The sequence below is a fragment of the Dendrobates tinctorius genome, unplaced genomic scaffold, assembly GCF_039654945.1.
Source record: "Dendrobates tinctorius isolate UK_male_01 unplaced genomic scaffold, ASM3965494v1 ptg000174l, whole genome shotgun sequence".
In the NCBI taxonomy this organism is placed as follows: domain Eukaryota; kingdom Metazoa; phylum Chordata; class Amphibia; order Anura; family Dendrobatidae; genus Dendrobates; species Dendrobates tinctorius.
The window spans coordinates 1302978-1316411 of record NW_027361841.1 but is presented as its reverse complement, the minus strand read 5'-3'; the positions used below and the strand labels follow the sequence as shown (position 1 = coordinate 1316411).

General features: G+C 45.0%; 1 protein-coding gene across 5 annotated transcripts in view; it reads right to left on the bottom strand.

The window, feature by feature from the left end:
* MCM10 (minichromosome maintenance 10 replication initiation factor) overlaps positions 1–13434 on the bottom strand; it is a 118437-nt gene that overhangs the window by 69288 nt on the left and 35715 nt on the right. For 4 of the 5 annotated variants that reach the window (XM_073551260.1, XM_073551259.1, XM_073551261.1 and 1 more), the window contains 6 exons: positions 10783–10908; positions 9749–9892; positions 7431–7587; positions 7075–7240; positions 6783–6950; positions 165–281 (listed from right to left, as the gene is read on the bottom strand). In XM_073551260.1, the coding sequence (XP_073407361.1) occupies positions 165–281; positions 6783–6950; positions 7075–7240; positions 7431–7587; positions 9749–9892; positions 10783–10908 (878 nt within the window). The remainder of the gene's footprint in view (positions 1–164; positions 282–6782; positions 6951–7074; positions 7241–7430; positions 7588–9748; positions 9893–10782; positions 10909–13434) is intronic. The other variant, XM_073551258.1, reaches the window with a different exon arrangement.

Here is a 13434-nt window from a genome sequence, read left to right as displayed (position 1 = left end):
TGAGTCTATTTTGGACGTTGAGGGGCCATCAGTATAACAGAGAGATAGGCAGCAAAGAACGCTAAAGAAATTAAGTACTGAATCTTTCAAACTAGCCCCAGATTACTAAACAATAAAGCCAATTCCACATTAAAAAAAAAAAAAAAAAATATTCGATCACTAACCAAGTTAACCATTTGTGTGCATGAATCTCCATTTTTCTTCTTAGCTTTACATGTTCCCAAATCCATTGCTTCTCCCATTAGGAGAATCTTCTGTGCATTATCAACAGACAGGCACACCTGCAAAAAGAGGGAAAGAATATTAATGATATTGAATACACTACTAGCACAAAACCAAAAAACAGGATTTTTAGTTGCTTACCGTAAAATCTGTTTCTCTGAGCCTTCATTGGGGGACACAGGAACCATGGGGTGTATGCTGCTGCCACTATGCAGAAAAAAAGTTAGCTCCTACTCCGCAGTGTACACCCCACCGACAGGAAGTAGGATGTTCAGTTCGTGAGAAAGCAGTAGGAGAAGCAATCTGTAACGATATAAAAACCACAGATACACAAATCCACACTGTAACAATATTATACAGTAAACCGAGCTGTTCAACTTGGGAGGGTGCTGTGTCCCCCAATAAAGGCTCAGAGAAACAGATTTTACGGTAAGCAACTAAAAATCCTGTTTTCTCTGTCGCCTTATTGGGGGACACAGGAACCATGGGATGTCCCAAAGCAGTCCCCAAGGGGAGGGAACAGCAAATAACTCCATCCGGACGAGGAAGTCACCTGCAAGGTCACCTGCGAGGTCTTTTTTACCCCGATCGGTACTTGCCAAAGCTAGGCATGGGCTTTTAAAATCTTATGGACCTGTGGGGAACATATCAAGGCACTGCAAAGGTGCCCGACGAAGACCCCAAGAGTACCGTCAGGAGGACACACACTGCCCGGGCAGAGTGCGTCGTACTGAAAAGAACGCAGTCCTTCCTGAGCCGGCAACCCTACTAATGCCGACCAGTTTCCTCGAACAGAAGTCTAACCTGAAGGCCCGAGGAACTCTACACTTCAAGCCTGAGCTTGAGAAGTACTGTTGCTGTGGCCAAGTAGCCTGATGAGAGGGCGTTATGAAGGGAAAGTCCGAGGCGGATGAAAGAAAAGGAAGAGTGTACACTTGATCCACAGGAAGTGCACCACAGCTGTTACAGACTCTGTAAGACCCCAGGAGTGGTTGAGAGTCTGAAAGAGAAACATACCAACTAAAATGGGGATATGAACCCGTTCGTGCAAAAGCGGACATCGCCAAAGCCTTGAAGAATCAGGAACTGGATAAGAACTTCATTGAATAAGGAAAAATCCTGCGATTCACAGAAGGTAAATGTTGAACGTAGAAATTTCCTTCCTGAAAAACAAGGATGGGCTCAATCCTAGATCGCCAAACGTCATGCAGAGGAAGAGGCACCGAAGAAACGACGAGGCTGAGAAAGGGGAGAGCTGGTCCTTCCGGTGATCTCTTTAATAATTTAGTCTATTGGAGCTACACGGAAGGAACGGAAAATTGGTGAGGGACCTAGATGGGCATAATTTCACTCATGAACAGAAAAGCCAACTGGACCCTTAGATGGGAACAATTAGGCGAAAAACTGTCTCCCTGCAAGGAAAATTTTTTTGGACAGTAGGAACGGTCAAATCTACCGACCGGTCTCCAGAAAGAATTCTCTGAGCAAACTAGGCCGCGCGTCCATAGAACTTCGCCACACTAGAGGAAGCTAAGGCAGGACACGCTACAGCGGCGGGTGCTTTGAAGGTTGATCCTGCTAACTACTGTGTGAATTCGACGACGGTATCCCTGAGAGGAGAACGTCTGGGCGAAGAAAGGCCATAGCAGAGAACTTGGAACCCGAGGGTTCGTAGTTGCAGAAGTAGTCTAATTTGTGAAGTGCTCAGGAGAAAAAGATACACTGAGGTGCCTCCTTATTTGGGAACGGCTGAAGTCTGTTCCATGAGAATATGACAAGCTCTGAAAGCAGGCCCTGAGAACCTGTTAAAGAACCGAACACTGAAAACATACTGAATGTAACCAGGGGATAATCTGGATCTCATCGCTGCAATGTAGGCACCGGTTGGCTATGAAGAGACAACTGATCGCTCGATTAAGCAGGTAGAGTGAAAACCACTGGATGCCCCTTCAGACTGAGATCAACGGGGAAGATAAACCCCACATACAGGGATGAGGGCAAATATAGAAAAAGTTAGCCTAGCTAGACTTATAACAATGAACAGTCGAGCCAGGAAAGTCCATGGCAAAACATGAAGTATGGCAACTGCAAAGAAAGTTGGCTCTAGGTAGCCCAAATAGACCCCAGAAAGACAACTAGGCTGATGAAAGGAAGGACAATTCTTATGACGATGTAAACGGCCGAATCCATCCTGGACCCTCCGGCGTAGGGAGTGGATTACAGTGTGTAGAACCGCGTGCCTATGTCTAAGACAACACGCGCCCGAAGAACACAGAGAAAAAAAAAAAATACAATTCCGGCTGAAATAAGAAACATGTTATCACCATACTCATCCTTAGATCCAAGACTGGAGCAGCTTTCTACCCTGGTCGATACTTGCGCAGAGTGAGATTCCACTCCTGTCTGAGGTGAGATACTTGCCCCAGTCACGGCCAAAAGTCACATCTGTGATCCGCTGGAGGCTTTATCCGGTGTCTGTAAGAAAGCATAGGTAAGTTCCGACAAATAAGGAGCTTAGGTAATGTGGTAGCTCGAAGGCCCTTGGGACATACTAGAACCTATAAACTACTATTAGCCAAACCTTAATGATAGGTGTAACACACCGGGCAGTAAAGCTAGACTGCAGACGGTACTGTAACTGGACCGAAGGTGGGACAAAACTCTTGTGGAGTAACTCACCCCTAGGGTCCAAATCATGCTACAGTAAACCTCGACCATCCGTACCTGACACGAGAGTATCTGACCTACCTGAAAGGTGGAGTCTACAGATATGTTGCTACTGAGATCTGCCCTGTGGTACAGAGATCCCCTCCGTTTGGACCTGGTAGCTTTTGACGTTTAACTGCTAATAGACCACAGATGTTATTGACTATGAAATAAGCACCTGAAAGATGTCCTAGACTCACATGAAAGAGGCTTGAAAGCACAGCTGCCGCCCACTGGAGGTAATAAATGCCGTCCACCTCATCTAGAGTGGTGATTATACGGGAGCTAGGCAGACGCTGCAAAGGACCCTGAGGAACGTGAGAGAGGACGCTCCTGACTCATCTGCCAATGGGACAGAAGAGCCGGACCGGTATAATCACTCGACCTTGGGTACGGATGAATTACCGGAAAGATGGCGTGTATTGACTAACTATGTCTGGTAGAGGACTATCCAAATGCTCGATAAGGATAGAATACTGCTGCAATAGGACGCGAGGAACTTGAATACGAGGGCGTGTGACTCACCTGAATACGGTACTGAACACCAGTACCATTGGAGCAGTCAACCTCGGACACGTCTCCACAGTAATACGGCCATTTCAACCACTATACCTGGTATGTGTTGCGTCTGAAGCCTGGATAGCGGATACAGCATAGCTGCCAACGGCTCTAAGTAACCTGTGAACAAATCAGCGTGGAGAGAACCCAGAGAAGGATATAGGAGACAGCCGCTCTGTGTTGCGGTCTAGGCCTAGGTACCTGACGACATTAGGCAGAAAAACGGCTTCTGTGTTGTGGCCTGGGCCTGGGATAGAATAATGGCCTCACGTGTGGTAAGCCGTACCACGCAGTCTGTATTAAAGCATATTCTGACCAGTCAATTCTTTTGACAGTAGAACAGTAGGCCTGGAATCAGAGGGAGACTAAACTCTACTCTCGGTTGTGCGACAGGGTTCCAACTACTGGATCTGCGAGTTGTGGTCAGCTTCTTTATCCACTGAGCCACCGCAGAAAATTGCCGGGTCACACAGATTTGACTTCTTATCCAGCTGGAGATCCGTCCCAAACACTGCAGAAGTGAAGGGACAGAAACAGCTCATCATTCTGCTTAGAGCAGTGTGATGCCAGCGTCCGGATTGCTTGCGAGCAGGAGATACGGAAGCATTTGCTATGCCGAGGCTCCCGAATCATTATGTGTGAAGCAATGGTTGAGTCCTGCTCCCCTGAGAATCAAGGTACGGATCTGCGATAGCAGAAACCACAACAGCCATGAGACAAAGTCAGATCTCCGAGGAAAGACATGCAAGTGAAACTTCTACCAGGCAGACGCCATATGGCAAGTTTGAACATGTCCAATGTACGTGGGCGGACGTAGAGTGGATCGTGACACAGAAGACAGCCGCAAGGGGTAACTAATACACCATCGACTGCATGGCTTTTGTGTGCTATGATACTGGACGTACTATTCCACTAGAGACTGAGCGGCAGAAGATTACCATTACGCCAGTGAATTTTGTGCATGACCCCAAACCTGCGAGCGCAGGCTGGTCTCCCATTCGGGTCTCAGCCCACGCTCAAGCTGGTTATCGGTCGCATCTGACGAATGCGGTCACGCTCAGCCTAGAATGGCCGGTGGCACTGGGTTACGATTGCCTAGGGCTGCACGGCTCTAGAGAACTACCGGCTGTAGATCACCATTACCCCAGTGACTACACGACGCCCAGGAACAATTACATTAGCGACTGTACGGCTCTGGATCACTGTTACGTCGGTGAACACACGTTTCCAGAGCACCATTACGCTAGTGACTGCCCGGCTATATTACTATTAATGATAGTACGGCTAGGGGTACTTACACTAATGGCTGCACTGTTTACATGAGAGACTGCATCGCTATAGCACAATTCCCATCAGTTTCCATAGGAAAGATGGATTCAATGCGCCATCACTGGCCTGCGGATAGTGAGGCCCAGCTTCATTTTACTATAAGTGGAATATGCTCTGCACTGTACCTGTTTAGGCCGAGCGGAGATGGGCAGGAAAGGCTGTACCTGCCCGGTGAAGGAACTAACCGGGTCTCACGCTGGAAGACAACGATCGCCTCTTTTGCCGGAAGGTTGGGGGACTGAGAAAAATGGAGGCAGCCTGAGAGGAGCAGTGCAGAAAAGCGCGCGCTTTCACTGAGGGGCCGAGTAAGGGAGAATAGGCGGAACCAACCGCACTGTTAGAAGGCCGAAGATGGCACATTTTTTTTTATAACAGTAGACGCTAGGGGGAGTGGGCGGGGCCGTGCGCCGCCTCAGGGACGCAGGACAGAGGGAGAGTGTGGTGGGTGGGACCGAAACAGGCAGGAAAAAAGCCCGCCCAAGGATGAAGGCGGGGGCGTGGCCGCGACGCCGAACAAGGCCCAAATTGAAGCCGGGGCCTGGAGTAACTGTGGTGGCCACCGGGGAACGTGGGGCGGTGCGGAGCCACCGCTGCGGCGACCGCTCCCGACATGGATCCCTGCATGAAGCCCGGCTGCAGAGATAAATAAGTTAAGTGCAGCCGGGAGGGCAGAAGCCCTTAGTAAAGAAAGGCGCAGGGAGAGGAGGGGGAAAGCCAGCATGGAGGCCTTGTACCTAACTGCCACAGGGAGTGAAGGAGCCGTGATTCCTCACTCTTTTTGTTTGAAGAAACCTGAGGAAAGAGAGGTACCTTTTTGTCCAGTGAAGTAAAGACGTCCGTGAATTTTCTTAGGACGTCCTCGTCTCCTCCAAACCGACAGGCTCTGGTGGGCGAGTGGGTGGGAGATGGGGCACCAGGACCATTCTGGATCGCCTGACACACATCCGTGTTAGGGGGCTCTTGGTCCCGTGTGGAGAGCTATGAGGATACGGGGTGGTAGTACACGCCGTACTCAGTCTCTTTGTGGGACTACAGATGTGACTATTCACTCTGTATCCCTCTGGAAAACCTAAAAATAAACAATGCACACTGTGGTAGATATGTGTCTTATGAAAGACCCGTGTCCACCTCCTACTGACACTAAGCTAAACTGAACATCCTACTTCCTGTAGGTGGGGTGTACACTGCGGAGGAGGAGCTAACTTTTCTTCTGCAGTGTCAGCCTCCTAGTGGCAGCAGCATACACCCCATGGTTCCTGTGTGCCCCAATAAGGCGATAGAGAAACAAACAGTACAACATGAGCACGGGCAAAACTGTTCCTTGGTCATAACAAACAAACAGTCCTGGGTACTTAAAATTTCCAAAAGCAGGAGTTCAAGCTTTCCAGTGGTGGAATAAAATTTTACTAAAAAACATGCTAAGGGCTCATGCAGACATCCATGGATCTTGAAATCTGTGGATGGGTCCAGCGAATGAAACATTCACACTTTCATCTACAGGACAAAGGGCGGATTTATCAAAATGTTTTTGCCAGAATACTTGGGTAAAATGTCACAAAATGTTTGCGCAACAAAAAGCTGCATGAAAAAAAAAAAGCGACTTGACATTTTCAGTTCTGGCAAGCTCAGTCAAAGTAAGTGGAGCCAAAAGGCATGGTGAAGCCTGCTCAATAAATTCATCAAAAGTTGTGGCATACTTTACGTAGAAAATCTTACTCCAATGATGATATGCACTTGAGTGAGGTGTGCCTTTTAATGAATGAGGCACATCTTACTCCAGAACACCCACCAGGACGCATTAATATCTTTAAAAAATATTCCTGTTTATTTCACTTTAGCACTCGGTTACCAATATTAAATTCATTTGATCTATGTGATGCTATCCAAGGTCTTGACATGGCAAAAATTCCACTCTAAAAATCAAGCAGTCCACAGAAAATGAGGATGTAGGGAAAATAGTAACTCACATCATCTGATCCCTCTTTTGGCTTCATTGGATTAGCATTCAGGATACCAATAACAGTTCCTTGTTCTGTTTTCCAGTGTTCTTTGTGTACATCACCAAACAAAAATAAAGACACGCATGCATCCAAATTTTTCAAGTCATTCAGCCTCCAAATACTGAAAGTTTTGCCCTAGAAGTAACACAAGTTTATGATAAATATTATGTACCATACCAACACAGGGTATATTATTGTACCCTAAAACTAAAAAATTCAAACAGACTCTCCATCACAGTCTTTGCAAACTAATATTTACGTTATTAGAACTTTGTGGAGTCATCTTCTTTACAATTACACCAAAGGTCACCCAATCTTGATCCTCTAGCTTTTCTGTAGCAATTTTGTTCTTCAGCTGAAACAGTCGGATCAGCTTCCTTCCATCCATTTTCCTTTCCATTTCAGAGGATGAAACTCTGGATTTTCTTTAATTTAAAGAAAAGAATAAAGTGAATTCATCCAATCTAGAGCAGAGTTCATCACTGTAAGTGGAGAAGTCATTCCCTTATACTTTTTCTTCACATTCAAACTAAAGCCGCCCGTGTAAGGCAATAGAATTACCATGCTAATATGAAGTTACACATGGATTCCCAAGAAAAACAAAAAAGGTGTTACCTGAGCCGTAGACCAGAGAACCTCTCAACACACACTTGTGGGATGAGAGGAGATCCACTGGAGATCACTGGTGATGCAGAGACTGGGCTTGGCTTACAAGATTTTCCTGACTGGGATAGAAAACTGGATGCTTGTGTAAGAGGTGGACTTTTATTTTCTGCAAAAGAATGACAAAAGTAATTTTTGTACAGGAAGTTGACAAAATCAGAAGATGTCCTCAGTGGGGATTACAATCTATATTCATTATTAGTATGAGTTTGCAGTGTGGGAGTAAACCGAAGTACCCAGAGGAAACCCACTGTGTGATGCATATATATCGTGCTGAATAGACCGCCTGCTAATACTAAGGGCGTGATCAATAGGCTGTTCAGACACTTTGCATCACACTTATCTGTTTGACTTATGTCTTATGCAAGCCTTATTTTTGTGCATTTTTCCACTAGGCAGCCAGCCCCTCCATTATTTGGGTGAGTGGCTGTTTGTTCTCATCAGTGGAATGCACCTGTGCTGCTCCAGCCTTTATCAGTAGGGGTCTGCTGCATCCTGCTAGTGCATTAGTCAAGGTTTTGGTGAGTCTACCCTCTCATGTTGTGGTGTTTTTTTTATTTTTGCCATGTTTTCTGTTTTGAAATTAGTGGTAGCGACTCGCAAGTAATGGAGACTCTTGGCGTTGGGTTGCAAACATGGGGAGAACCATAAAACCCTTGGAGATTTTGTCCTTGGTGGCATATGAACCCAGGACCCCATTGCTGAAAAGCAAGAGTGCTAAACACTGAGCCACCGTGCTGCACATGATGACGATTGCAGTTCAATATTTTAAAGAGACTAACATCTAAACTTAAAGGGAACCTGTCACCTCGTTTTTAGCTATTAAACTGGTACCAATGTGCTGCTGGGTGAAGCAATGTGTATCACTAACATGTTTTTGTCAAATAAAATTTCCAAGCATTAAGTTCATAAAACACTTTATAGCGTTAGAAAAGGAATGTGAGGGAATCTTCTCTCAGTCATAGAGGTGGTGACTGTCTTTTCAATTACAGATCAGTGTGGTTTTGAAACTATGCACGCCTGCAGGTTTGCATTTGATTGCCGTGACTGGCCTGACATCATGGCAACCATCTATCAAATCCCGCACATGCGCACTGCCCATTTTCACCCAGGGTATGCGCACTGACTTTGGGTGTACAGACCCAGCTTCATGTCAGAAGCGCACATGCGCCGCAGCCGCTTTGAGTCCGTCTATATCACATGCGAGTGCGCACACTATGCGTGTCACTGTGTCCACCTCCACTCTGCACTCCAACACATCTGAGAGGAAGCAGGGTCTGTATACCCAGAGTCCGTGCGCTTGCTTGGGAAGCGGATGGGCAGTGCACACACACGTGTGGGATTTGATATGTGGTTGCCGTGACTTATGGCAGGTAACGGCAATCAAGTGTAATCCTGCGGGTGTGCATAATTTCAAAAGTACAATGAATGATCCGTGACTGAAAAAGATAAAGTCACCATCCCTATGAATGAAAGAAAAGGTTTCTGAGGGACTCCCCTAACGCTATAAAGTGTTTTTCTAAACCCAATTCTTTAAGATTTTCTTTGATTTGACAAAAACATGTAAGTGATGCACAATGATTCACAAACAGCACACTGGGACCAGTTTAATAGCTAAAAACAAGGGGACAGGTTCCCTTTAAATTACCACAATGAGATTTTAGTGAGTTCTTTGTGCATTATCTTATAGTTCTATCAAAGCGGATGCAATTTAAAAGCATAATGTGCTTTATTTTTTTTTTTAAATTAATGCTGCATAAAGTGACCTGTCGTGTGGTTCTGAAATATGCAACATCTTAATTTCTCTTGAGGATAAGCTGATCTGAGTCTTGTGCACGGATATTCCCTATAAAGTTGCATTACATACTGAAAATGCACAGGTAAAAGACGCACATGCTTTCTTAATGCTTTCACTTTGAAGAAACTCACTAAAAAACGCATGTAATCCACAGATGACTATCAAAGTTTGGTGAAAGCCAAATACCAAAAGCATGATAAAACAAAGCAGCTTAACATCTTAATATAAAAACATGACAAAAAGGGAATAAACAGTGATAAAAATACAAGTAAAAAAAAAAAAATGCTCTCAAACTTAGTGACCTAATTTAGCTAATAGAAACAGAAATGTTGCAGAAAATCTGCAACCTCAAACCCACCAAATACTCACTGTTGTGAATGTGGCCTAAGATTGTGGATAAATTACAGTAGCTTTAAAGAACTATATATTAAACTGATATGATAATGTTCTCAGTTTTTTTTTTTGCATTTACCCGACATAGCCAATTTTCTTTTGGGAGCTGCTTGGATTTTTCTATTAGATGTCTGTGAGCTTCCCAGCTGAGCAGCAAAGTCAATGGATTCACGCAAAAGTGGGATGTTCCTTTCTTTTAAAGGACTGCATTGTGGTTTTGCTGCTTTAAAAAAAAGAAAAAGATTGTCTAAATCATATCCATTTGAAGCACTGTGCAAGGCATTTTTTTAAAGGGTTACCTAATGGCTAAGGCTGGTTTCACATTAGCGCTTTTTAAGCGCACGCACGGCCGGGGGTAGCTCCGCCCCCGAGCCGGCTCTCTGCCCGGCGTGCCCGCCCCTTGCTTGTAGCGCTGCCTCCTAGCGCACAGCGGCGCCTGCGATCGGCGCACCCTATCTTTAGCATAGGGTGCGCAGATCGTGCGCAGGCCGTGCGCTAGTTGCGCTTTGACCTGCGCTGCGCACTTTTGACGGTGCGCCGTGCGCGGCAAAATCCGAAAAGTTCGATTTTGGCGCGCACGGCGCACCGTCAAAAGTGCGCAGCGCAGGTCAAAGCGCAACTACCGCACGGCCTGCGCACGATCTGCGCACCCTATGCTAAAGATAGGATGCGCCGATCGCAGGTGCCGCTGTGCGCTAGGAGGCGGCGCTACAAGCAAGGGGCGGGCACGCCGGGCAGAGAGCCGGCTCGGGGGCGGAGCTACCCCCGGCCGTGCGTGCGCTTAAAAAGCGCTAATGTGAAACCAGCCTAAACAAGGCAGTGTGACCTCGATTAGTCCATAAGTGGGAAAAAAAAAAAATCAAAAGCCATTATGACTACTGTTATAACAAAAAAAAACAACAAAAAAAAAAAACAAACATAAAAAACTATCATGCGCCATCATTTCCATTTAGCAGCAGCAATAGCATTAGAAGTAGTTTAGGAGAAAACTATAGGATGAAAGAAAAGTTAAAATGCGGGGTAAATAAAGATTTTACCAGAAGCTTTACAAATAAGCCACAAGAGATTCCAGATTGAAGGTTCAAGAACCTTGCCATAATAAATACATCTTACCTGATGCCTTAATTTTGTTGTTTTGCATTTTCCCTTGTAATACAGAGCTTGGTGACTGGGCAATACCAGTCTGCTGAAGCTTTTCTTGCAACTTCTTCATTTGCTCTTGCATTTTTCTCAATTCATCTGTAAATAAATCAAAGGCTAAATGACAAGTCAAATTCTATGCATCTATAAAACACAATTTCCTGCCATAAATGGCGCACTCATAACATCCAGGACACACACTACAGAGTTGAGCGATTTTTTACATCGGTTCAAATATTGCAGTTCAGTTAAATAAAGGGCAAAAGAATGGCAGAGCCAGATCAGTAACGTGTCATTTTATCAGCTGGGCAATTCAGCTTCAAGTGAACTAATGCAATTTAATTCTAGTTTTAATTCTTTTGAGATTTTGTTTTCTGTTAATACTGTGTTAGAGAAGGCAAAATATTATTTATATATATATATATATATATATATATATATATATATATATATATATATATATATATATATATATATATATATATATATATATATATATATATATATAGTAGGGATGTGACTCGCTCAGGTGCAGCGGGAGACAATCATGAGGCAGGTTCTTCCCAAAGTTCATGAGGTTTATTTGCTCCATAAACCATAACTCAGCGTATCACCAAAATAGCCTCTATCTTAGGCACAAAAGAACATAAACGTCCGTGGCTTCAGACTCGGACCGAGAGTCTCAGCACATGCTGGGAGGTGTAGTCCTCCCCATATACAACTAATATACATAGGCCAGGGCAATGTCCAGAGCAGCGCTCTATCTGCAGCCGCAGACACAGGAAGGCTTCTCCTTCCTTGGAACACAGACCACTCTATGTAGTGTCCCACCTGGACACATGGAAGTCTGTCCACACTCTGACAGACTCCCTCCACACTCTCACATGTGCCAAACACCTCAATTACATAGCCCTGTAACCACACCCAAAGGGGATCACATGGCTATGACATCACCAAAGGTTGTATAGACACACAGGCTTCCCTGACACAGTGTAACAGAAAGATCAGCAGTACCTCTGCTGATCAATACACCCTGGAGCCTGCATCCCAAGGCCACCCACCTTGAGACCCACAATGGTCATTTAGGACCCTGCTCCTGTTACCACACTGAATGTGCCCGTACACCCGTCCTGGGACACCCACACAGCGCCCCCTAGCCGACACAGTGGTAACTACACCACTATATATATATATATATATATATATATATATATATATATATATATATATATATATATATATACATATACATATACACACACACACACATACACAGTGTATATATATATATATACATATATATTTTTATTACAGACCAAAAGTTTGAACACGCCTTGTCATTCAAAGAGTTTCCTTTATTTTGATGACTATGAAAATTGTAGATTCTCTCTGAAGACATCAAAACTATGAATTAACACATGTGGAATTATATAATTTACAAAAAAGTGTGAACCAACTGAAAATATGTCTTATATTCTAGGTTCTTCAAAGTAGCCACCTTTTGCTTTGATTACTGCTTTGCACACTCTTGGCATTCTCTTGATGAGCTTCAAGAGGTAGTCAACGTAAATGGTCTTCCAACAGTCTTTAAGGACTTCCCAGAGATGCTTAGCACTTGTTGGCCCTTCTGCCTTCACTCTGCGGTCCAGCTCACCCCAAACCATCTCGATTGCGTTCAGGTCTGGTGACTGGGGAGGCTAGGTCATCTGGCGTAGCACCCCATCACTCTCCTTGTTCAAGCCTGGAGGTGTCATTGTCCTGTTGAAAAATGGTCTAACTAAATGCAAACCGGGTAGAATAGCATACCGCTGCAAGATGCTGTGGTAGCCATGCTGGTTCAGTATGCCTTCAATTTTGAATAAATCCCCAACAGTGTCACCAGCAAAGCACCCCCACACCATCACACCTCCTCCTCCATGCTTCACGGTGGGAACCAGGCATGTAGAGGCCATCCGTTCACCTTTTCTGCGTCGCACAAAGACACGGTGGTTGGAACCAAAGATCTAAAATTTGGACTCCTCAGACCAAAGCACAGATTTCCACTGGTCTAATGTCCATTCCTTGTGTTCTTTAGCCCAAACAAGTCTCTTCTGCTTGTTGCCTATCCTTAGCAGTGGTTTCCTAGCAGCTATTTTACCATGAAGGCCTGCTGCACAAAGTCTCCTCAACAGTTGTTGTAGGGATGTGTCTGCTGCTAGAACTCTGTGTGGCATTGACCTGGTCTCTAATCTGAGCTGCTGTTAACCTGCGATTTCTGAGGCTGGTGACTAGGATGAACTTATCCTCCGCAGCAGAGGTGACTCTTGGTCTTCCTTTCCTGGGCCGGTCCTCATCTGAGCCAGTTTCTTTGTAGCGCTTGATGGTTTTTGCCACTGCACTTGGGGACACTTTCAAAGTTTTCCCAATTTTTCGGAGTGACTGACCTTCATTTCTTAAAGTAATGATGGCCACTTATTTTCTTTACTTAGAATTAGTATTATGGCAAGAAAAAAGCAGCTAACAGTCTATTCAGTAGGACTATGAGCTGTGTATCCACCAGACTTCTGCACAACCGATGGTCCTAACCCCATTTATAAGGCAACAAATTCCACTTACTAAACCTGACAGGGCACACCTGTGAAGTGA